General features: G+C 44.0%; 1 protein-coding gene across 1 annotated transcript in view; it reads right to left on the bottom strand.

Annotated features, from left to right (window-relative positions):
* The window catches only part of LOC127584866 (microfibril-associated glycoprotein 4-like), a 28,512-nt gene extending 9,109 nt beyond the window's left edge, over positions 1 to 19,403 (bottom strand). Inside the window, exons 1-3 of the mRNA XM_052041834.1 lie at positions 19,216 to 19,403; positions 4,405 to 4,531; positions 968 to 1,143 (exon numbers count right to left, since the gene is read on the bottom strand). Coding sequence (XP_051897794.1) covers positions 968 to 1,143; positions 4,405 to 4,483 — 255 coding nt within the window. The 5' untranslated portion in view covers positions 4,484 to 4,531; positions 19,216 to 19,403. The remainder of the gene's footprint in view (positions 1 to 967; positions 1,144 to 4,404; positions 4,532 to 19,215) is intronic.
* Positions 19,404 to 23,476: the final 4,073 nt, after the last annotated feature.

Raw genomic sequence — 23,476 nt, 5'->3', positions numbered from 1 at the left:
CAAATGTCCTAGTGGTTAGAGATTACCTGCAGGCCAATCTTGGCCACATCTGTGGAAAATATTGAACTATGAACAAATAATTGGGTATAAAAGCCAATCCAAACAAACTTTACTAAAGATGTATGCAACAATAAGATATATTTACTTAGCTGTTTTAATATAGTAAAACATTCCTTGGTGCTTCACAGGAGCATTAAGAAATTAACCATGTGAGTTACTTAGACAGATGATTGAGGGCTTGGTCAAAGAGGTAGGTTTTAAGGAGAATCTTAAGAAAGAAGAAAGGCAGCGAGGTTTAGAGAGGGGATTCCAGAGCGTGGGGCCAACTCAGCTGAAGGTAGCTGTCAATGCTGGAGCGATTAAACTTTGTGATATGCAAGAGACTAGAGTGGGAGGAGCATAGAGAGGAGATGAGTACTTGATGGTGGGCATGGACATGGTGGGCCAAGGGCCTGTTTCATGCTTATGACTCTATGACTCAAGGTCCAATCCAAACAAGAAGTGGCATTGCTCTAACCCACTTTACCTCTGAGGAAATTCCTCATTATTATACAATAACCTCCTCAAATACTGCAGGTAAAATAAAGGGAGAACCAACTACAATGTTTGTTAACCGTGCAAAATAGGTTTGATCCTGTTGCCATGTTGATTCAGCTAGGGCATTGGTGGGGTGACCTCCTCATTACTGGTTGGGCAGATTTGCCTAATGTGTATATGGAGAGATTAAGCAGTCAGAGTTGGGCTTAAAGGTGATGACCCCAATGGCCTTGTCAACAGTCTTGACTTGGTAAATGGCCCATTGGTGAGGTTCAATATGATTGTCATACAGCATTGAAACAGGGTCCTGTGGCCCATTGTATCTGGCTATAAGATGAAGGACCTCCGAAGAAAGAGAAGGAGAAAACTAGGTGGCACCTTCTGGACAGATAGGAAAAGCAATTTCATTAGGGCCAAGGCCCCAACTTACAGTCCAACCTCCGCCATCAGTCTCCATGTCACAGTAAACACTCAGCGGCAGGAATGATCCAGAGGGGTATATCTGATAAACCCTGCTCGTGTGAAAGCCTTGGCGATAAAGGTCCGCACAATCCAGGACAAAGTTAGACCAGGGAATCCCATTGTTCAAGATATTTGCGTACACTCCTGGACAGAATCATGAACCATTAGTGGAGAGGATTACTTCAGATTCAGCACCACACAGCATCTTGATTTCATCATTGCCTCCAAGAGATTTGATTTTCATTGGATCTCCATCCTGCCCAATTCCATCCAACTTCAGCTCATCAAACACCTATCCTGCACTCTATACTAACACAGGCCTGTCATCGCTAACTATTCCCTTTCCTTCACTACTAACGTCTCACTACATCGCCCCTATTTCGTCACCGGTGCTTGTAACCTGCCTTGAACTTGTGCCTTCTAATTGACTCTGTCGTCTCTGTAATGAACCGAATCCACAAATGATGAACCCTGTGACTCTGACTCTTTCTGAGGATGGACTCTTTGGAGTGTGGAGTTTCTTCCTATGAAGGTTTACTTCTTTATATTTTATTATCAAGAATGCAGTAGTGATCTGCAGGGTCTGTTTCTGTGCTATGAATCTGTAACTCTGGGCATGCAATGTGCCCTGAAACAAACCAGAAGATTTTACATTGTTCGATTAGTAAAACTGTCGCTCCCTATTGTCCATCCCTAAGCCTCCGTCACTGTTGTATCAACCTGCATCTTTTCGAAGCTCCTTGTCCAGAACTACCTCAATGGGTTTCCATGCTTCAACATCCCACAAGGTAAATTACTCAGTGTGTTACTTTTAGTCCGCAAACACCTCCATTTTCCAGCCAGGTTTTTGGAATTGGTTTATTATTGTCACTTGTACTGAAGTACAGTGAAAAACTTGTCTTGCGTACTGTTGGTACAGATCAATTCATTACCCAGTGCATTGAGGTAGTACAGGGTAAAAACAATAACAGAATACAGAGTAATACTTAGTGACATGGAATTTAAATTTAAAAGATAGAACAATTACAGTAAAAGTAATGAGTAGATCTGCAGAGAGCAACTTGCAACAAGTCACCACATTCGGCACCATCTTGCTCTTCTCAATCCAAAAGCTTGCCTATCCGATTATCCAATGTTGCTTTCTTCTTATCTCCTTTCCTCGGAATCTCTTTATTTTTCCCCATTTATTTTTCAGGAATCGCTGCTAAGTCCAGCAGTTATTGCCCACCCCTGACAGAGCAGCATGTTGTGAAGCCATTTCACAGTCAACCACATTGCCAGGAAAAATGATTAGGCATTAGCCAGGTATTGGTGAACCAGGTGGGTTTTTACAACAAATCAATTGTTTCACGGTCACCATTACTGAGAGAAGCCATTCTTTATTAAATCCTGGTTAATTTTTTTTTCTAAATTCCACAGCTGCCTCAACGGCAACTGAAATTTGGACTGCTAGTAAAGTACTCTGATAAAGTAATCACTCCACGATCACTGTATCCATAGAATCATACAGCACGGAATCAGCTCACTGAGTTCACACTGACCATCAAGCACCCATTTACACTAATCCTACACAAGCCCCATTTTTATTTGTCCCATAGTCCCATCAACCTCCCACCAGATTCTACCACTCACTTACACACTAGGAGAATTTACATCGGCCGATTAACCTACCAACCAGCGCAACTTTGGGCTGTGGGAACCCTCTCTAGCTTAATTACATCCTTCCCACTGAGTGGTGAGCAGACATGCAAATAATACTTCAAATGTGGTCTAACCAATGTTTTGTACACCTGCAACGTGAAACCTCAACTCTTGTGAGTCCAATACAGCTGTAGCATGATGTTCCAACTCTTGTAGTCAATGCCACGGCCAATGAAGGCAAGCCTGCCACACGCCTTCTTCCCCACCCTGTCTACCTATGTTGCTACTTTCAGGGAACTATGTACTTGAACCCCTAGGTCCCTCTTATTCAACAACACTCCCCAGGGCCCTGCCATTCACTGTGTAAATCCTGCCCTGTTTTAACTTCCTTAAACCCAAAACATCAACTATCCCTTTGCTTCCATTGATGTGGCTTGACCCGCTGAGTTGTATTAACCTTTGGATTGTCCTAACATTCTCCTCGTTCTATATCAGTCATCATGTGATCCCACATTGAGAGAAGGGTAAAGCAATCCCCTCTCATGCAACCTCAAATCATCATACTGTTCCCCACACTCAGTTCTCCCTTCATTATGCTGTCTACTGATCTTGAAATTTAAAATGTTTGATGCAGCTATAAAAGAAGCTGGAATGATTACTGGATCCTGTATCGGTCTTTAAAGTTAATCTACCCTTCGAGGCAGTGGGAAAGATAACATGCTTGAAGTTTGGAGCAGACTTGCCCCCAGGCGTGAGGCAGGGGGCGGGTTGTTGTAGAGCTCAGGCCACTAGGAAGAGTTAATGTTTGGGCCTTGAAGATGGCCCAAAGATCCTTTATTGAGTCTTGCTTCTGGATGCACACTACTATTCTCCCTCAACCACAAGGTATGGTAGCATTGGTGGCACGGCTGTTAGAGCTGCTGCCTCACAGCTCCAGCGACCTGAGTTCGATCCTGACCACCGGCGCTGTTTGTGTGGAGTTTGCACATTCTCCCTGTGCCCATGCAGATGCTCCCACAGTTTCCTCCCACATCCCTAAAAATGTGCAGGGTAGCAGGTTTATTGGCCACTGTAAATTGTCCCTAGTGTGTAAATGAGTGGTAAAATCTGGTGGAGTTGATGGGGAATGTGGGGAGAATAAAATGGTTAAGGTAGAATTAGAGTAAATGGGTGCTTGAGGGCCCACAGTCAATGGCAACCATCAAGCACCCATGAGCCTGTTAGTGGTCCTGTTTCTGTGCTGTATTCCTCTATGACTCTAAATGGTGGTTAAATTATGGGCTAGTGATTCAACAACCCAAACTATTGATTTGAATCTCACTAAAACATTAGAATGTCCAATTACATAAAGAAGCCAGTAACCATGAAACAACTAGATTGTTGTAAAAAGCCATTGGGTTCACCAATTTGCTCCAAGGATGGAAATCTGCCATTCCCAACCATTGTAACATGCTTGACCCTGAAACATCCCAGCAACCAACTCAGTTGAGTTCGCTGCATTTATAACTGAAAATTTATCTTAAAGAAATGACAATAATTACATAGAAAAGAACATTCAGCTGGTATCTTATTCTGACCACTCTCATTTGCTGTCTCGTTCTGTGCTGTATCATTAAAATTCATTGAAGTACAACAGGATTGCTACGCTCTCCGCCCAATACCTTTGGCTTATAAGGTATCAGAGAAAATGGAAGTGGGAGGAAGTGGGGCTGGAGAAAGAAATCAGTGCCAATTGTGAATTTGTTAAACCCAGTCTCAACTCACCCAAGCGTCTGATGTAAAATGTCAGGGATTGAGGATCCTGCTTCATCAGAAGATGATTCCAATAGGTATGAGGTATCATCAAGGCTTGGTGAAAGAACAAAGCAGCCAGGCAGAAGGTGAGGTGGAGCTGAGAGACAGTAAGACGTGTGTTAAAATCTGCACTAAATATCCCCATAAACTCCTACTTTATCCAACCCTTTTGGAATAAGGCACTTGAGAATATTTCTTCATCAATCTGCCATACAAAGACAGCAAGACAAGCATTTTAAAGTTTCTTATTCAGCATTCAAAATTGTGGAGCTATCATATTTGAAGTCTCCAGACTGGAAAAGTTGCAGAAGAGATTCACGAGGATGTTGCCGGGACTGGAAGGCTTCAGTTATAAGGAGAGGCTGATAAGCTGGGACTTTTTTCCCTGGAACGCAGGAGGACAAGGAGTGACCTTATAGAGGTTTATAAAACCATGAAGGGTGTAGATAAGGGGAATGGTCACTGTCGTTTTCCCAGGATAGGGGTCAAACTAGAGGACACAGGTTTAAGGTGAGAGGGGAAAGATTTGAAAGGGATCTTAGGGGAATCTTTTTCACACAGGTGTGGGTACAGTATATGGATTGATCTGCCTTTTCAGGATGGCTCAGTATCTAATATTTATGACAGATTATTAGGAATGAGTAAGGTGCCACTAGATAAAATTAAAAACACTTGGGAACAAGATTTGCAGATGTCAATTTCTGAGCAGACTTGGAATGAAATTTTCAAGTTGGTTAATACTTCGTCATTATGGGCTCGTCATTCTCTCCTTCAATTTAAAGTGGTCCATAGAGCTCACTTGTCTAAAGATAAATTATCCCATTTTTATTCTGACCTTTCTCCTTACTGTGACAAATACAATAACGGAGTGGCTTCCTTAATTCACATGTTTTGGACGTGTCAGAGTCTTAAAAAATATTGGACAGAGGTCTTTCATACTTTTTCTGTACTTTTCAAAATAAATGTTGCACTATTTGCACTATTTGGGATTGTTGGAGAAAAAGATATAACTTTGAAGGCTTCTGATTTATGTATTCTGGCTTTTATTTCTCTTATAGCCAGGAGAGCTGTATTGCTTAAATGGAAGGAAGTTACTCTGCCTACTCATGCTCAATGGTTACGGGATGTTATGTCATACTTGAATCTAGAGAAGATTCGCTGTTCAGTTTTTGAACCTAACCTAGACTTTCAAACCCTGTGGGGACCTTTTTTGAATTATTTTCAAAATCTCTTATTTGGGGACTAAAATGCAGATATTGGCTGACACGGTTATGTTTTAAAAAGTTTTTCCTTGTTGTTTTTTCCATCTAACAGCTTTGGGCTTTGGTAGTGAGAGATTTTTTTTATAATAAAATATTTCAATTTTTTCTTCCTTTATTAACTAACTACTATATGTGATTATCAATTTAGAGTACTGTAATCTAAGTACAATTTAATACAACGTATTCAGTAGTATTTTTATTCTCTTTCTTGACGCATGTAGTCTGTATTTTTTCATGGATTCAATAAAAATATTGTAAAGAGATCTGCCAAAGGAAGTTGTAGAGGTGAGTACAATTACAATGTTTAAAAGACATTTAGATAGGAAATGTTTAGGGGGATATGCGTCAAACACAGGCAACCGGGACTAGCTCGGATAGACATCTTAGTCAGCATGGACGATTTGGGCCAAAGGGCCTGTTTGGTATTTGTACTGGTTTATTATTGTCACTTGTACTGAGGTACAGTGAAAAACTTGACTTGAATACCATTTGTACAGATCAATTCATTACACAGTGCAGATACATTGAGTTAGTACAGCATGCATTGAGGTAGTAAAGACAATAACAGAATACAGAGTAAAGTGTTACGGCTACGGTGAAGTGCATTGCAGGTAGACGATAAGGTGCAAGGTCATAACAAGGTAGATTGTGAGGTCAAGAGTCCATCTCATCTGTGCTGTGTAACTCTATGACCTAAAACGTAACCTCTAAAATGAACTTTACTCACATTTTCTACTGTTATTTATGAGGAAGATGAGAACGTGAGAGAGATGAGAAGGAGAAAGAGTGAGAAAAAACAAAAGAGAGAGAGAAGGAAAGGTAAGAGAGATGAACACATAGAAAACAATGTACCCTATCAGCAGACTCATCCCAGGGACTGATGAGACAACTGTGTAATACCATTCAGTTGAGCCTAAAATCTTGGGTCTTGAGAACCTGAAGTGTGCAGTAGAAGGCCAGTAATGAGACGGTCAATGGCACTGGCTGTTGTGTACATCGAAGGCATGGTAGTGTAGCAGTTAGTGTAATGCTATTACAGCGCCAGTGACCCGGGTTCAAATCCGGCTGTTGTCTGTAAGGAGTTTGTACATTCTCCCTGTGTCTGTGTGGGTTTCTTCCGGGTGCTCTGGTTTCCTCCCACATTCCAAAGACATACGGGTTAGGAAGTTGTGGGCATGCTATGTTGGCACCGGAAGTGTGGCAACACTTGCGGGCTGCCCCTAGAACACAACTCAAAAAGATGCATTTCACTGTGCATTTCGATGTACATGTGACTAATAGAGATATCTTATCTTATCTTATATTCTAGGCCACAGTTTCTTTGAAACAAGAAGTCCTAACATGCAGCTTCAACAACACTCAAGAAGCTCGACCCCATATAGGACATAGCAGCCCACTTGATAGGCACTCCATCCACAACCATTACTCACTCCACCACAGACACACAGTAGCAGCAGTTTGTACCATCTACAGGATGCATTGCAGCAACTCAAGATGACTCCTTAAACAGCACCTTCCAGACCCACCACCCCTATCAGTCAGAAGGACAAGGGCATCAAAAGCATGGGAAGCACCACCACCCGAAAGTTGCCCTCCAAGCCACACACCAGCCTGCCTTGGAAATATATCGCCGTTCCTTCACCGTCAACTGGGTCAAAATCCTGGAACTCCCTCCCTAACAGCATTGCGGTTGCCCCCACACCTCAAGGACTGCAGCGGTTCAAAAAGGCAGCTCACCACACTTTATCAAGGGCAATTAGGGCTGAGCAATTAAATACTGACTCAGCCTGCAATGCCCACATCCCTTGAATGAATAAAAATAAAGTCCAATCACCTTTCAGGTGGGAGCAAAGAGGGTTACTTCCATTCAAAAAATGCTGGGGAGTATGGGTTCAGAGTCCAACAGAGGCGCAGATGCTGACTGAGGACTGGGGAACTGCCATAGAAGAGGAGTTGAGTCCAGCATATATCCGCCATTGAATGGTGGAGCAGGCTTGAGGTGCTCTTACTTTCTTGTGTTATGCTAAGAGCTGAATGCTGTACATGGAAATGGTATTTTTGTCTTTGAAGTCCTTGGTTTTTAATTGATCTTTACGGTGTGAATCTTTCATGGGCTCACAACCTCTGATGCCTGTTCAAAGTTGGCAGCTGAAAGCACCTGACCCTTCACATGGATCTGTGTCACTAGCTGTCAAATGAGGCATTATTTTCTTTAATTTGTTCATTTCTGTAAATCTTTACACCAAGCCTTAGAAGGAATTTTGTTTTAAAGTCTAAAGATTAAAGTTTTAATGCAGATATTTAACCAACAGAGCTCTTAGCCACTGTGGGGAATTAGAGATAAAATATGTGCTTCAAATCAAAATTCAAAGTCGTAGTGTCTGGTTCTAGGTCAATGTGGTTGCAGGAACATATTAAAGTTTAATTCAGCTGTGGTTAAGAAATTGTTTTTATTTAATGCAGCAGAAATTAAATGAGAAGTATTGTTTGCTATTCAAACATCCATTAATTCAATGAATCCAAGTCTGGGAGCTGTGTTTTCCCAATCTGACACCTCCCTTATCTGCAAATTGAGGTTTTATTAAGTGAACTATTAACTCCATTTGGTAAAAAAAGCATTCAAGTGATATGGCAGACTAAGAACAAAGAGATCAAGCTAAGATTGTTCATTTCCAAAACTACATGTCAAAGAATTTCTATATTTCCTTCTGACATATTCTGACTAAACATATTCTCACTCATTTTTCCCTGCAACCTATTCTCCTCACATTTCTATCAACTCCTCCCAGATTCTACCACTCACCTACACTCTAACGGCAATTCACAGTGGTCAATTAACCTACCGATCTGCATGTCTTTGGGATGTGGGAGGAAACTGGAGCACCCGGAGAAAACCCATGCTGTTACAGGGTGAATGTACAAACTCCACACAGGCAGCACCAGAGATCAAGATTGAACCTGGGTCACTAGAGTTGAGAGGCAGCTGTGGCCCTGTGCCATTCTTACTCAGGTGGAAGCATGGCGCCACTTGCGGGCTGCCCCCAGAACACTCCACGCAAAATGGTGCATTTCACTGTGTGTTTCAATGTACGTGTGACTCATAAAGAAATCTTAATATGTTGCAATTTGCTGGATTTGTTCACAAGCTCGTTCTCTCTGTCACCAATCTTTCTTTCTTCCATATCTTGTTTTATCAGTTAATATGTATTGATCTAAATTAATAATAGATGGAATAAGAAGCCAAATACAAACTGCCAGAGGATCTCAGTGAGTCAAGCAGCATCTGTGGACGCAAAGGGATGGTTAACGTTTCAGAACAGACGCAGGGTTTCGACCTGAAACGTTGACCGTATCTTTACCTCCACAGATGCTGCCTGACCCACTGAGTTCCTCCAGCAGTTTGTTTGTTGCCCCAGATTCCAGCATCTGCAGACACTTGTGTCTCCATTAGATGGAATAAGAACCTGAATCTTAATCAGTCATGATCACATTAAATGGCGCCATCAGCTTGAAGGGTGTAATGACCTACTCCTGCTCCTATTTTCTTGTGTTCTTGTGTTCTGAATCCCACCACGATTATGTGCAATTTCAGATAATATTGACAGCTTGCAGAGTCTCTATTTTCAGACAGATTCTCAAACATTAAAAATTGGCAACTGTGAATTTTGAATTGTCATTTTGGGAAATAGGTTGGGAAAAATGGGATTAACCTCTTATCCTAATCCCTCAATGAGGAAGTTTTTATTCTTCAGGCTAATGCTCTCAGTTATACTTACATCTGACTTTATGTAAGTTTTAAAAGTCAAAAGGCACTTTTGACTTTTGACTATGAAAAATACATAGATCGTAAAGGTTTAGAGGGTTATGGGCTAATGCTGGCAAGTGGGACCAGCATAGATGGGCATCTTGGTCTGCATGGACCAGATGAGCCAAAGGGCCTGTTTCCGTGCTGTATAACTCTAATTTATTGCATTCAGAACTAAACTCCATAAACTGAAAGCACTTTTGTTCAAATTGTTTAACTTTAAAGGGATATATTTCAAACAGTGACAAATTAGCCACCTGGCCCCTAAGCGGAGCCACAACGAAGTCTGTTCTTTTCTTTTTAAACCGAGGAAAATTACCTTTGTATCATTAGAAATAATCAAATAATTTAAGAGCACCTGCAAACAGCACATGTAACATAGTGACAACTTAGACTTAAGATTTTGCCTGGTTGGTTATTTTGCAGAGTAACATGCACAAGGTGGAATTGAACCGAAATCTAAAGGAATAATGAATGTTCATTGCAACCTCAGAAAGAGATGCTGGATTTTGCTATCGAGTTGTAAAACAATACAGCAGGGAAACAGGCCCTTCAGCCCAACTGGTCCATGCTGACTAAGGTACCTACCTGAGCTACTCCCATTTGCCTGCATTTGGCCCATATCCTGCTAAACATTTACTATCCATGTACTTTTCCAAATTTCTTTTAAACATTGCTATTGTACCTACCTCAACCACTTTCTCTGGCAGCCCATTCCACATACGTACCACCCTCTGCATGAAGAAGTTGCCCCTCAGGTCCCTTTTAAATCTTTCTCCTCTCACCTTAAACCTATGCCCTCTAGTTTTTGGTTCCACTTCGCTGGGAAAAAGCACATATGCATTCACCCTATCTATGCCCCGCATGATTTTATACACCTCTGTAAGGTCTCCTATGTTCTAAGGAATAAAATCCTCGCCTGCCCAACTCTCTACGATTCAGGCCCTCAAGTCCTGGCAACGTTCTTGTAAATCTTCTTTGCACTCTTTCCAGCTTACGATCAAAGAATGAAGTTTTAATTGGAAAAGCAAAACTGCCCTTTGGCAAAACCTGCCAGTCAAACCATTGTTTTTTTTTCATTAGAGACAGATAAATGAAAAATGCTGTACATGAGGTTAAAGGACATTTCTGAGATTAAGAAAAATCACAGAAGTCTGTGCTGGTATCTTGTGATTTTGCAGATGTTATGAAAATACTGTTATTGGACTGTGAGATGTTTCCAGAGCTCCTGAATAAGACAAAAGAGTAATTTCAATCACAACTGGGGAAGTTAATCCACCAATGGGAAATGTTTCAAGAGTTTTTTTTGAACAAAATCACATGGATATCAGTTGATATTAGTTCAATTTTGAAGTTTAAGGAAGAATGTAGTTGAGAATAATTACTCCTTGGAGAGGTTTGTCTGTGAAGACTTTAAGGGAACTGCATTCGATAACCAGACTTCTGCTTGAGACATGGATGGACACTTAGACCTTTATGTTCTTTGGATGACATGTGTGTACTTTTCAATCTGTAATGCAGATAACCAATATACCTGCATGCACTGCGATCTTTCATAGTTGCAAACAAATGCCTTCAATTAAATTAGAAAATAAATTTTACAAGTTAAATAAATTAGAATTGGCAGAATTTTACACTTCCAAGCAGACATAAGAGAGAAGAGCTTAGGAATGATTTCATGAAACGTATAATCTTTACATGACTGATGTTTTGCAAACTCAATTTTTAACTGTGATCCGGGTCAAATTTTTGGAAGTTCCTTACTTCAGGAATGTGTCCAATTGTTCCAAACCATTCAGGTCTGAACGCCATCAAAATAAAGAAAAGGGGTAGAATAGAAAAATGTCTCGAAATAGTTCCGGTCTTTAACTCTTCGTTTCCCTCCATCCGGGGTCACAAACAACAGTGATTCACTTCTTCCAATCCAGGGCACTGCATTTGGTGCTCACGTTGTGGTCTCCTCTACAATGGAGAACCCAAACGCAGATTGAGTGACTGCTTCTCAGAGCAACTGCTTACAGTCCACGGAGCGACCCTGAGCTTCCCACTCCCACTCTGACTGACACTTCTGTGGCCCAAAGCCCAACGTAAGCTTGAGGAACAACACTTCAACTTCTGTCCAGTTACTTTGCAGCATTCCAGTCTCAATTTCAAATTCAACTCTTTCAGGTAACTGTTTCTGTTCATGGCCAGTTTGGTGGTAAGTCAGCCATTTATAATACTAACTCAATTTTTTTCTTTCCCCTGACTCTGCCTGAGCATCTTGTCCAGCTCTGACCTGCTTTCCACAACTTTTACACATTCCTTTGTCTCTTTTCTCTCACTCTGACTTCCTCAATAACCAACTGGCTTCATCCATGACTTACCATAACAGCAACCCTGGCTTCACCCTATGTCCATCCTTCCCCCTATCTTCTCTGCAACTTAATTATTTTCTCTCCTTCCAGCTCTGACCAAGGGTCTTTGACCTAAACCTTTAGCTCTTGCTTCTCTTCCCGCAGATGTTGCTTCACCATTGTCTGTTCCTATGCTGAGTAACGAACTCTGTTTCCCTACCATACATAGTCTTAGAAGGTGAGCTACACTGGGATGGACATTATTTTTCGCAATTGGTTTTCATCGGCCCACTGGAGTGCAAGAACAATAAAGAACAGGAGCAGGAGTGGGCCCCTCAGACCCTTAAACCTGCCCCACCATTCAATATGATCCTGGCTGATCTACCCCAGACCTGAGCTCCTTTTCCGTGCCAGTATCACAGCCTTCAACTCCCCGATTCTTCAAAAAGGTATCTATTCAAATACCTCCAGTGACCTTGCCTTCACAACTCTCCAGAGTAAGGTTTCCAAAAATTCATTACAACCCAAAGTGACACTTTACTCCGTACTGTTACTGTTTTTACCTGTACTACATCAATGGACTCTGTACTAACTCAATGTACCTGCACTGTGTAATGAATTGACCTGTACAATTGGTATACAAGTTTTTCACTGTACCTCCGTACAAGTGATAATAATAAACCAATACCTCTACCAATACCAATACCTCTATTTTAAATGACTGCTTCCTTAATTTCCTCGTTCGAGCCTCTCTCACAAATAGAAATATGCAGTCATGCCTCCTCAGGACTTCCACTAAGATCACCGCTCATTCTTCTAGTCTCCAAAGAACAGCAGATCCAACTTTTTCAGACACAGTTATCTGTTGCACTACACCCTGATCTAACATCATCGAATGTCCCACTTTACTCATTTCTGTTGGCTATTTATTATCTAGCCTTGCCCCATTATTTCCGGACCCTTGTCTCTTAGCAGGTAATGGAGAGGGGATCTTCTCTAACACCATCACCCACACCACTATCTCATCACCCTACAAGGTGCACAAGAATCACCCTTCCCCACTACCCCACCTCCCTCCTCCTAGTTGCAAACCAACAAATATATCTTTAATTCTTTCTTAATACTAGGTCTAAATCCTCAAACGTTCTGCTGTAGGAGCAACTATGTCAGTAAATGAAGGATCTCCACCACTTTCTCAAGGACAATTGATTGCGCAATGAATGTGAGACTTGCCTTTGATGTGTACAACCCATGAATGAATTTTAAAAACATTAACCTGGCCCAAAGCTCAATTACCAGCACCCTGCATATTTTGTATTTCCAACTGGATTTGCATTTTCCTTTGTTTTCATATATACGGTTTGTTTCCTTGTTAAAAATAATGAAGGCAAATTTGCAAGTCAAACCTTTGCTCTAGCTCCTGAAACAACCGACAAGCCAAAGCGAGCAAAAGTTTCACCCGCTTTACTCCCAGGGTTTGTTCTTACCTGTAATTTCATTCTGAAAGTCTGTCAGGTGTCCAAGAGAAATAAAAGGTTTCAGCGACAAAACGTTATCAGAGAAAACTGGTGGATGGGAATAAAATGCCTCAAGTCAGACGTGAAAGTGCCAAGATTTATTGATCCACTGAGTTTAGATCAGAATCTTTACCTCCAACTCCAATGCACCTTGTTCAGATTTCAAACAGTTCTTCTATCTCGAGAATGTAACCAACAAGAGCAGCTCTAGTGGAGTCCAAGCACTTTTCCACGCCCATGAGCATTTATTTACAAAGACCTGGCCCAGCCTGTTCTACTCCCCAAAGACAAACTACCTGACACATGGGGCAAAGTCCCATCTGGTTCAGACTGAGTACCCAGACATTACTTTGACCTGGGTGTTCCACAGAAGGTTAGTGCAACTCAGATAGTAGGACCTGATCTTTTAATGCAGCTTTCCAGACTCAGTAGATTATTTCCCCATATTTAACCTTGGGGACCATGCCAGTTTATAGTGGAATCCCATTAGCACACCAATCTTTCCCCACTGTCCATTCTTTCCTCATTCCCGTCAACTGTATCACTCGCCTACATAAAGGAGAGCAATTTACAGCAGGCAATTAACTTACCGACCTGCACGTCTTTGGGATATGGGAGGAAACCAGAGTGCCCGGGGGAAATCCACGTGGTCACTGAAAGAATGCGCTAACACCACACCCGGGGCCAGGATCGAGCACAAGTCCCTGGAGTTCAGCAGTTCTACCAGCTGCACTAGTGTGTTCCCCACATTCCCCTCACACCTCCTCTAGACCTCCTCTTTCTCTACTTGTCCAATCACCACCCCCATTTTCACTTGCACCACAATCTTACAAATTTCTACAGATGTATGTTGGAGAGCATTCTGACTGGTTGCATCACCGCCTTGTATGGAGGCTCCAATGCATAGGATCGCAAGAGGCTGCAGAGGGTTGTAGACTCAGCTCCATCACGGGCGCAACCCTCCCCGCCATGGAGGACATCTTCAAGAGGCGGTGCCTCAAGAAGGTGACATCCATCACTAAGGACCCTCTCAACCTGGGACACACCCTCTTCTCATTATTACCATCAGGAAGGAGGTACAGGAGTGCCCTTCAATGATTCAGGAACAGCTTCTTCCCCTCCACCATCAGATTTCTGAACGGTCCATGAACACTACCTCGTTATTCCTTTTTTTTTGCACTATTTATTCATTTTTGTAATTGATAGGTTTTTACATCTTTGCACTGTACTGCTGCTGCAAAACAACAAATGTCACGTCATATGTCAGTGATAATAAACCTGATTTTGAGTCTGAATCCTTAACCCTTCTTTATTGGAGCTTCCTTTCTCTTCACCTTGCCAATCCTGGATCCAAAGAAAGCCTGAAAAGTTAACTCTACTTCCTCTCTGCATATGCTTCCTGTCCTGCTGATCATATAGAGAGAACACCACGGAAACAGGCCCTTCAGCCCACCAAGTCCATGCACTCATTTACACTAACCCTACATTAACCCAGTTTTTTTTTTGATTATTCTCTCCAGATGCCCGTCCACACCCCCGGCCCCCAGATTCTACCTCTCACCTCCACACCAGGTGCAGTTCACAGCGTCAAATTAACCTGCCAACTCACAGACTCACGGGTCTTCAGGATGTGGCAGGAAACCAAGAGGACACAAGGGGAAAACCCATGCGGTCACAGGGAGAAGGTGCAAGCTCCACACAGACAGCGCCCGAGGTCAGGATCAAACCTGGGTCACTGGGGATGCGAGGCAGCAGGTCTGCCAGCTTTGCCACTGTGCTGCTCATTTCCAGCAATTTTTATTGTAATTTTACATAGATTTATGAAAATAAATACAAAGCTACTTGCGTGTATAAGAAGACAAAAACCTTTCTTAACCAAGAATGAGGCCTAACTCACTGGCTAATCCAGCAGCAGTGCCTGACCTGAGGGAAACAGCTCAATGCTGTGGGAATTGATTAAAAGCCCAAAATCTAACTTATTACTTTGCATAGTAACCAATATTTGGGTTTATCACAATGTTTTTTTCTGTGAACTATCCTGAAATTTGAAGAATCCTTCTGAATGTTATTATACTTGACCTGTCTCTTGTCGCTGGCTCGCCAGGGGGACTCAAGAGCACCACATGGTGGTCAGTGGCAGTACTGAGCACTAGGGAACAAGACCCAGCAGGAGCTCACACAAGGTGCTGGAGGAACCCAGTGGGTCAGGCAGCTTCTATGGAGGGGAATGGACGGTCAACATTTTGGGTCAAGGCCCTTTACCTGGACTGAAAGATAAAGGGGAGATAGCCAGTATAAAAAGGTGGAAGGAAGGGGTGGAGCAAGAGCTGTCAGGTGATAGGTGGATCCAGGTTAGGAGGGGTAGTAGGCAGATGGAGGAGGGGAGAACGGGAATGGTGTCAGACGGGTAGAAGTGACAAAAGGGTTGGAGCTGGTGGAATTTGGTAGGAGAGGAAGGTGGAGCTTGGTATAGAGGTGGGGAGGGCAGAGGGGTAGGGGAACCAGTGGGATGAGTGTGTGTGGGTGATGGGAAGATGGAAAGGGTTGGGAAGGAGAAAGAGCCCTGGTGATGGAGGCCAGGAGAGGGGAGAAAAGGGACGGAAGGGGGGGGGGGGCAGTTTACGGGAAGCTGGAGAATTCAATGTTCATGCCAGCAGATTGTAGACTACCCAGGCAGAATATGAGGTGCTGTTCCTGAGGTCTGCATTTAGCCTCACCCTGGCGGTGGAGGAGGCCGAGGACAGACATGTTAGTGTGGGAATGGGGAGGAGGATTAAAATAGCTGGCCACCGGGAGATCCAGACGGTCACTGCGGACGGAGCGAAGGCGCTCGGCAAAGCAGTCACTCCGTTGTCGAACAGTCCAGATGAAGGGTCTCGACTGTCCATTTCCCTCCACAGATGCTGCCTGACCCGCTGAGTTCCTCCAGCATTTTGCCTGTTGCTCCAGATTCCAACATCTGCTGTCTCTTGTGTCTCCAAGGCCCAGAGGGAGATGGAAGGAAGGGACCTGAGGTAAAGGGACAGGGGAAGGGGAGGGGAGAGCAGATAGAAGGAGAGGGAGGAGGGAGAGGAGGTAAGGGGAGACAAGAGGGAAAAGGGAAGTGGGATGATGGAAATGTGGGGGGAGGGAAATGAGTTGAAGGGGAGGGAATGAGACAAAGGGAGAGGGGAAGGTAAAAAAGGTATGACAAAGGGAAAGAGATAGGGAGGGGAGAGGAGAGGGAGGTAGGAGGAGGGGGAAAGGGGAAAGGGCAGGGGAAGGAACAGGTGATGGATGGGGAGGGGAGGGGAGGGGAGGGGAGGGCGGAGGAGGATATGGAAAGCCATTTGTCGAGGCGTCTCAGCTTGTGGGTCGACGGCCTTCACTGAAAGACTGGCCGCAGGAAAATTCAGTGGCGCCTTAAACGATTATTGGTCACACAAAGGAATTCAGGGCTGGAAGGGGGTCACTGGGGAGGGGCTAGGGATGAGAAGTGGGCAGGAGGGCTCAGCTAACCGAGACTGGTAAACCAAGCTCAGTCGGTCAGTATGGGACATCCAGTCGAGGGTCAGTGGCTTTGAACCAGTGGGAGAGCCAGGAGGGGCTGATGTAGCAGGGTTCAACTATCCAGAGAGAGGCTGTAGAGTAATACAGCACAGAAGCAGGCCCTTCGGTCCAACTCATCCACGCCGACCAAATTTCCCATCTAAACTATTCCCATTTTCCTTTGGTTGGCCCATAACCTTCCCTATCCAAAGATCTTTTAAATGTTGTTATCGTACCTGCCTCAACCACTTCCCCTAGCAGCTCGTTCCATAAACCCACCAGGCTCTGTGTGAAGGAGTTGCCCCTCAGGTCCCTTTCCCCCTTCACCCTAAACCTATGCCCTCCGGTTCTTGATTCGTGTTCCCTGGGACAAAGACTGTGTGCATTCACCCTGTCCCTACCCCTCATGACCCAGGTTATGCCTCTCAGGTTCAGCTCAATATCTGCGGTACCGTGGGATGGGTGGGGTGGAGGATGGGAGAGGCCGTGGGATGGGATAGGGATGTTGGTTGAGGGTTGCTTCTGGGATGGGGGAAGTCTCAAGGGAGAGTTGGATCAGTGCACAGAAAGGGTGCCTAGTGCCAAACTCCAAGCTGAACACTAAATGTTTCAAAGGCATCTACTGTCAAGGCACATGGATTGGTCAGTTAATTGGCCACTGTAAATTGCCTCTAGTGTGTAGATGATAAGATAAGAGATCAGATTATCTTTATTAGTCACATGTACATTGAAACACACAGTGAAATGCAGCTTTTGCGTAGAGTGTTCTGCGGGCAACCCGCAAGTGTCGCCACACTTCGGGTGCCAACATAGCACGCCCACAACTTCCTAACCTGTACGTCTTTGGAATGTGGGAGGAAACCAGAGCACCCGGAGCAAACCCACGCAGATACACGGAGAGAACGTACAAACTCCTTACAGACAACGGCCAGAATTGAACCCAGGTCACTGGCGCTGTAATAGCATTATGCTAACCGCTACACTACCGCGCCTGCCAGAGTGGAGGCAGCTGATGGGAATGTGGGGAGAACAAAATGGGATGAGTACAGACCTAGTGTAACTGGGTGCTTGATGGTCGGTGTGGACTCAACAGGTCAAAGAGCCTGTTTCTCTGTTCTGTGACTCTATAAGAAGTGACCCGGGGTGTCAGCTGTCCATCTCCCCCAGCGGATGCTGCCCGGCCCGCTGAGTTCCTCCAGCGCCTTTTGTGTGTTGCTCTAGATTCCAGAGTCTGCTGTATCCTGTGTTACCTACTGAATGATTGAGCAGGAGTGTAACTCAAGCCCCTTAATCATGTTCTGTTGTTAGATGGCAGGCATGGTAGTGTAGCGGTTAGTGTAATGCTTTACAGTGCCAACGACCCGGGTTCAATTCCCACCGCTGTCCGTAAGGAGTTTGTACGTTCTCCCCGTGTCTGCATGGGATTCCTCCAGGTGCTCCGGTTTCCTCCGACATTCCAAAGATGTACGGGTTAGGAAGTTGTGGGCGTGCTATGTTGGCACTGGAAGCGTGGCGATACTTGCAGCTGCCCCCAGAAGACTCTACGCAAAAGATGCATTTCACTGTGTGTTTCGCTGTACATGTGACTAATTAAGATATAACAGTGTCTTATAACTGTGGTAACAGTGAGCATAAATCTTGGACTCAAAACTTTCAGATTCCAAGACAAGAGTGCTCCCCACAGTGTCCAAATACACATTTTTGTTAAATAAACTACTAGACAATGTCCATTAGGTTAAGGTGATCTGCGTGGCAAAGCCAATTCAATCAGTCAGTGGAGGTACAGTCTGCTCACACAGTAAACCTTAATAAATCAAGGATCTGACTAGTCAGAGCATAAGAATATCACAAATAGGAGCCGGAGTGAGTCATTTGGCACTGTGAACTTGCTCCACTATTCATCTGTTATCCTCCCAATTTACTGTCTGAATCCAGGAGTCAAGACGTCATCTCAGCACTCTCAGTAGGTATAAAACATAGCAACTTGGAGGTTTAAGGTTTAGAGGGGATCTAAGGAAGAATTCTTTTCACCCAGAGTGTGGTTGAAATGTGGAACACACTGCCTGAGGGAGTGGTGGAGGTGGAAACACACACAACATTTAGGAAGTACTTGAATCGACAAGACATAGAAATCTACGGATCAGGTACTGGTGCATGGGGTTAGTGTAAATGGGTTGTTGATGGTCAGCACGGAAGTGGTGGGCTGAAGGGCCTGTTTCTGTGCTGGATAACTTTATGAATCTATGATTTAAGAAAAAGGAGCAGTAATCAGTCACTTGCTCCATCATTCATGAAAAGTCACGGTTAAAATGATCTCAGCTCCACTTTCCTACCTGTTCCTCACCAACTGATGTATATCTATCAAACCATAACCAAGCTTCGCGCTGCAGGTCAGATGTGTGATGGAACAGTCTCCACTTGCCTGGAAGTGAAAAGCATCAATAATTCTTAAGAAGCTCAACACGGTACGGTAGTGTAGTGGTTAGGGTAACGCTTTATGGCTCCAGCGACCCAGGTTCAATTCCGGACGCTGTCTGTAAGGAGTTTGTACATTCTCCCTGTGTGTCTGCGTCGGTTTCCTCCGGGTGCTCCGGTTTCCTCCCACATTCCAAAGACGTATGGGTCAGGAAGTTGTGACCATGCTAAGTAGGTGCCAGAAACGTTGGTGACACTTGCGGGCTGCTCCCACAACACTACGCAAAAAGATGTATTTCACTGTGTGTTTCGATGTACATGTGACTAATAAAGAAATCTTGATCTTATCTTAACCATCCAAGACAAAGCAGCCCATTTGATTCAGCACCCCACGCACCATTCTAAACATTCTGTCCAGCATCAGCACACAGTCCGATCGTGTATGCCATCTACAAAACCTACTCAACTAGGTTACTCCAATGTCAAATCCCAAACCCATGACTTCTACCGTCAGGAGGGGTAGGGCACCAGACACAATCGGGACACCACCACATGCAAATTCCCTCCAAGTCACGCACCATCCTGACTTACATTGCCAGTCTTTCAGCATCACTGGGTCCAAATCCCGGAACTCCCTATCTAACAGCACCTTCACCAGAAGGATTGTATGTTAAGAAGGCACCAACTTTGCAAGGATAATTAGGTAAGAAATACTGTCCAGCACAAAAAATTAATAGAAACATCTCCTCTATTAACATGCATGCCTCTTTCAACCTCCTCTGTCAACTATGATTTCTCTGAACTGCATGCGATCTTATTCCCTGAAGCTGGTTCTAGAGTGTACTTCTAACCATTTTAAGCCACATCCCATTTCTTTGATCAAGAATTGTAATTATGTCTTTACTTGGGTGTTGTAGAACGCAGTATCTGTTATTTCGCATCTTCAATTATATAAGCTATTCTCTGTAAAACCCAAGCAGCATTGTAAAAGAGAAATCAAACATAATTTCTGTTCTGAAGCACCATCTGGAAGGTGGCTTTAGAATCAAAACGGAACAACTGGTTCGCTCAGTTTATATCTGGCCAAACTTACCACATCTCACCCAATCAGCATATCCCTCTGTTTCCTTCTCCAGGTTGACAATAAATAGAGCAAAACTATTTTACCTTGTGGGACCAAGTTTCATTTCCCCGACATTCCGCTTAAATTCCTCACTGGATTCACGAGTGGCTATCTTATATTTATGACCCACTGCTCCCCTCCCCTCTTGGTCTCCTTCACAGGTGGGACATTGTCCCCGCATCCACCCTTAACAAACGATCAGCTCAGCTGTCAAAAAGAGACAAGCTAAAAGGGATATTTCCAATGGCCCAAAGCACTTTAAGGTGTTGCAAAGCAAGAAATACTGCAGTCAATTTACACACAATGTGTGGGCGACAGTGATTTGATTGGAGGATTAAATTTAGCCGTGGCACTGGTTGTTTCCACTGCTCTTCTTTGGGATGGTATCTTCAGTAGTATGGCAGAGAGCAGAAAGGACCTTTGTTTAATAACCTATAAATTAGATTTGGTGTGTCTATTGTCCATAAATTAACAGTACCAGGATGTTGCCTGGAATGGAGGGTTGTAGTTATACGGAGAGATTGGATAGGCTGACTTTATTGCCTCTGGAATGCAGGAGGCTGAGGAGTGACCTCATAGAGGTTTATAAAATTATGAGGGGCATAAATACGATGGATAATCAGCAACTTTCTCCCCAGAGCAGGGGAGTCTAGAACTAGAGAGCACAGATTTAAAGTGAGAGGGGAGAAATTTAAAGATCTGAGGGGTAAGTTTTTCCACACAGATGGTGGTGAGTATCTGGAACTGCCAGAGGAGGTGCCAGAGGCAGATACAATTACAATTTAAGAGGCATTTGGACGGGTACTTGGATAGGATAGACATGGAGGGATATGGATCCTGAACAACTGGTTTGCCCAGTTTATATCTGGCCAAATTTACCACACCTCACCACAATCAGCATATCACTCTGTTTCCTTCTCCAGTTTGCTCATAAATAGAGTCAGAGAACAAGTCAGTGTCCCGGGATTAGGTGGTGAGCACGTGCCCATCAGTGAAGAGCCTAATTCCACAGTCCAGAGACGCCTCATTGCACGGGACCTCTCCAATGAACTATGTATTCACGGGCTCAAGGCTGTCATCCGCTTTTGCTCTGCTCTTGTGCCCGATTGGTCTCTCTGTGAAGACCGAAGTCACACTGACTCTCATCTTCCTCCGCACAGGATCTTTTAAAGTGGCCCCTCGGTACATCTGTCATGTCTTGCAATTTACTGCTCACTGATGCACCAGAGAGATCACCTGAGCACGATACAGGCCATCCCTGGGTTATGAACACCCAACGTATGGACCTCTGTACGTACAAACAAGCTCCCATAATATTATTAAATCCAAATGTCTGACATACATACATACGTTCATTCCTACGAACAACAGAACTAGTTTCCTCTCTCTACCTCAACCTTTAGTAATTGTTCTTATCAGTTTTATGTGCTTTTGATGGTATTTATTACAATACCATGGAGGTATGGTTACCATGTCATTGACTTCAGGAAGGGGGGTGGTGCACGTGATCCTGTCTACATCAATGTTGCTGAGGTTGAGAAGGTTGAGAGCTTCAAGTTCCTAGGAGTGAACATCACCAATAGCCTGTCCTAGTCCAATCACGTAGACACCACAGCCAAGAAAGCTCACCAGTGCCTCTACTTCCTCAGGATGTTCCCCTTAGACACTCTCTAATTTTTATCGATGCACCATAGAAAACATCCTATCCAGATGCATCTTGGCTTGGTATGGCAACTGCTCTGCCCACGACCGCAAGAAACTGCAGAGAGTTTTGGACACAGCCCAGCACATCATGGAAACCAACCTCCATGGACTCTGTCTACACTTCTCGCTGCCTCGGTAAAGCAGCCAACATAATCAAAGACCCCACCCACCCGGGACATTCTCTCTTCTCCCCCCCTCCCATCGGACAAAAGCCTGAAAGCACATACCATCAGACTCAAGGACAACTTCTATCCTATTGTTATAAGACTATTGAATGGTTTCCTAGTATGATAAGATGGACTCTCGACCTCTCAGTCTACCTCGTTATGGTCTTGCATCTTATTGTCTACCTGCACTGCACTTTCACCATAACAGTAACACTTTATCCTGCTTTCTGTTATTGTTTTACCTTGTACTACCTCAATGTACTGTTGTAATGAATTGATCTGTACAATCAGCATGCAAGACAAGTTTTTCACTGCACCTCGGTACATGTGACAATCATAAACCAATTTACCAATTTTCATATCGAATGATTTCTGACACATGGATAAAATCGACTTACGGACATCTGTAAAAACGGACCAGTTTGTTACCCAGGGATGGAAAGATGATTTCATTGACCTTGATGTCATTGGGAGCTTCCAGGACATTGGGGTCCATCAGCATTGCTGGGCTCCCACAAATGCAGGAGCCAAAGATTGTACTCATGTGCCCATAACGATGCCCATTAATAAACCAGATCTATTGACCAGAAAGGATTTCTATTCCCTCAATATTCAGGTGACGTAGAGCGTGGAAACAGGTCCTTCAGCCCACTGAGTCTGTGCCAACCATCAAGCTCTTACTTACACTAATTCTCCCCACATTCCCACCAACACCACCCCCCTCCGCCCCCGACTCTACCATTCACCCACATACTAGGGTCAATTTACAGCGGCCAATTAATCTACCAACCCACACGTCTTTGGGATGTGGGAGAAAACTGGAGCATTCAGAGGAAACCACAGCTTGAAGGAGAGAATGCGCAAACTTTGTGCTGATAGTAAGCGAGGACAGGGTGTAGCCCGAGTCCCTAGAGCTGCGAGGCAACATGCTAACCGGGGTGCCACTTGCAACCCTCATCTTTGTTTGCTACTTGGGCTCAGTCTGTGAGCTCTGAAGACCACAACTCCACAATTAATTCTCAAAGAGTCAGACACTATCTCGACAAACAAGGCGGTCATTACTCATATTACTGACATTATGTTGAATACTAGAGGGCGTAGGTTTAACGTGAGAGGGAACAAGTTTAAAGGAGTTTTGTGAGGTAAGTTGTTTTTACGTGGAGGATGGTAGGCACCTCGAACGGG

This window comes from Pristis pectinata, chromosome 31, assembly GCF_009764475.1.
Source record: "Pristis pectinata isolate sPriPec2 chromosome 31, sPriPec2.1.pri, whole genome shotgun sequence".
Taxonomy (NCBI): Eukaryota; Metazoa; Chordata; class Chondrichthyes; order Rhinopristiformes; family Pristidae; genus Pristis; species Pristis pectinata.
This window is presented reverse-complemented; position numbering and strand designations above follow the sequence as displayed.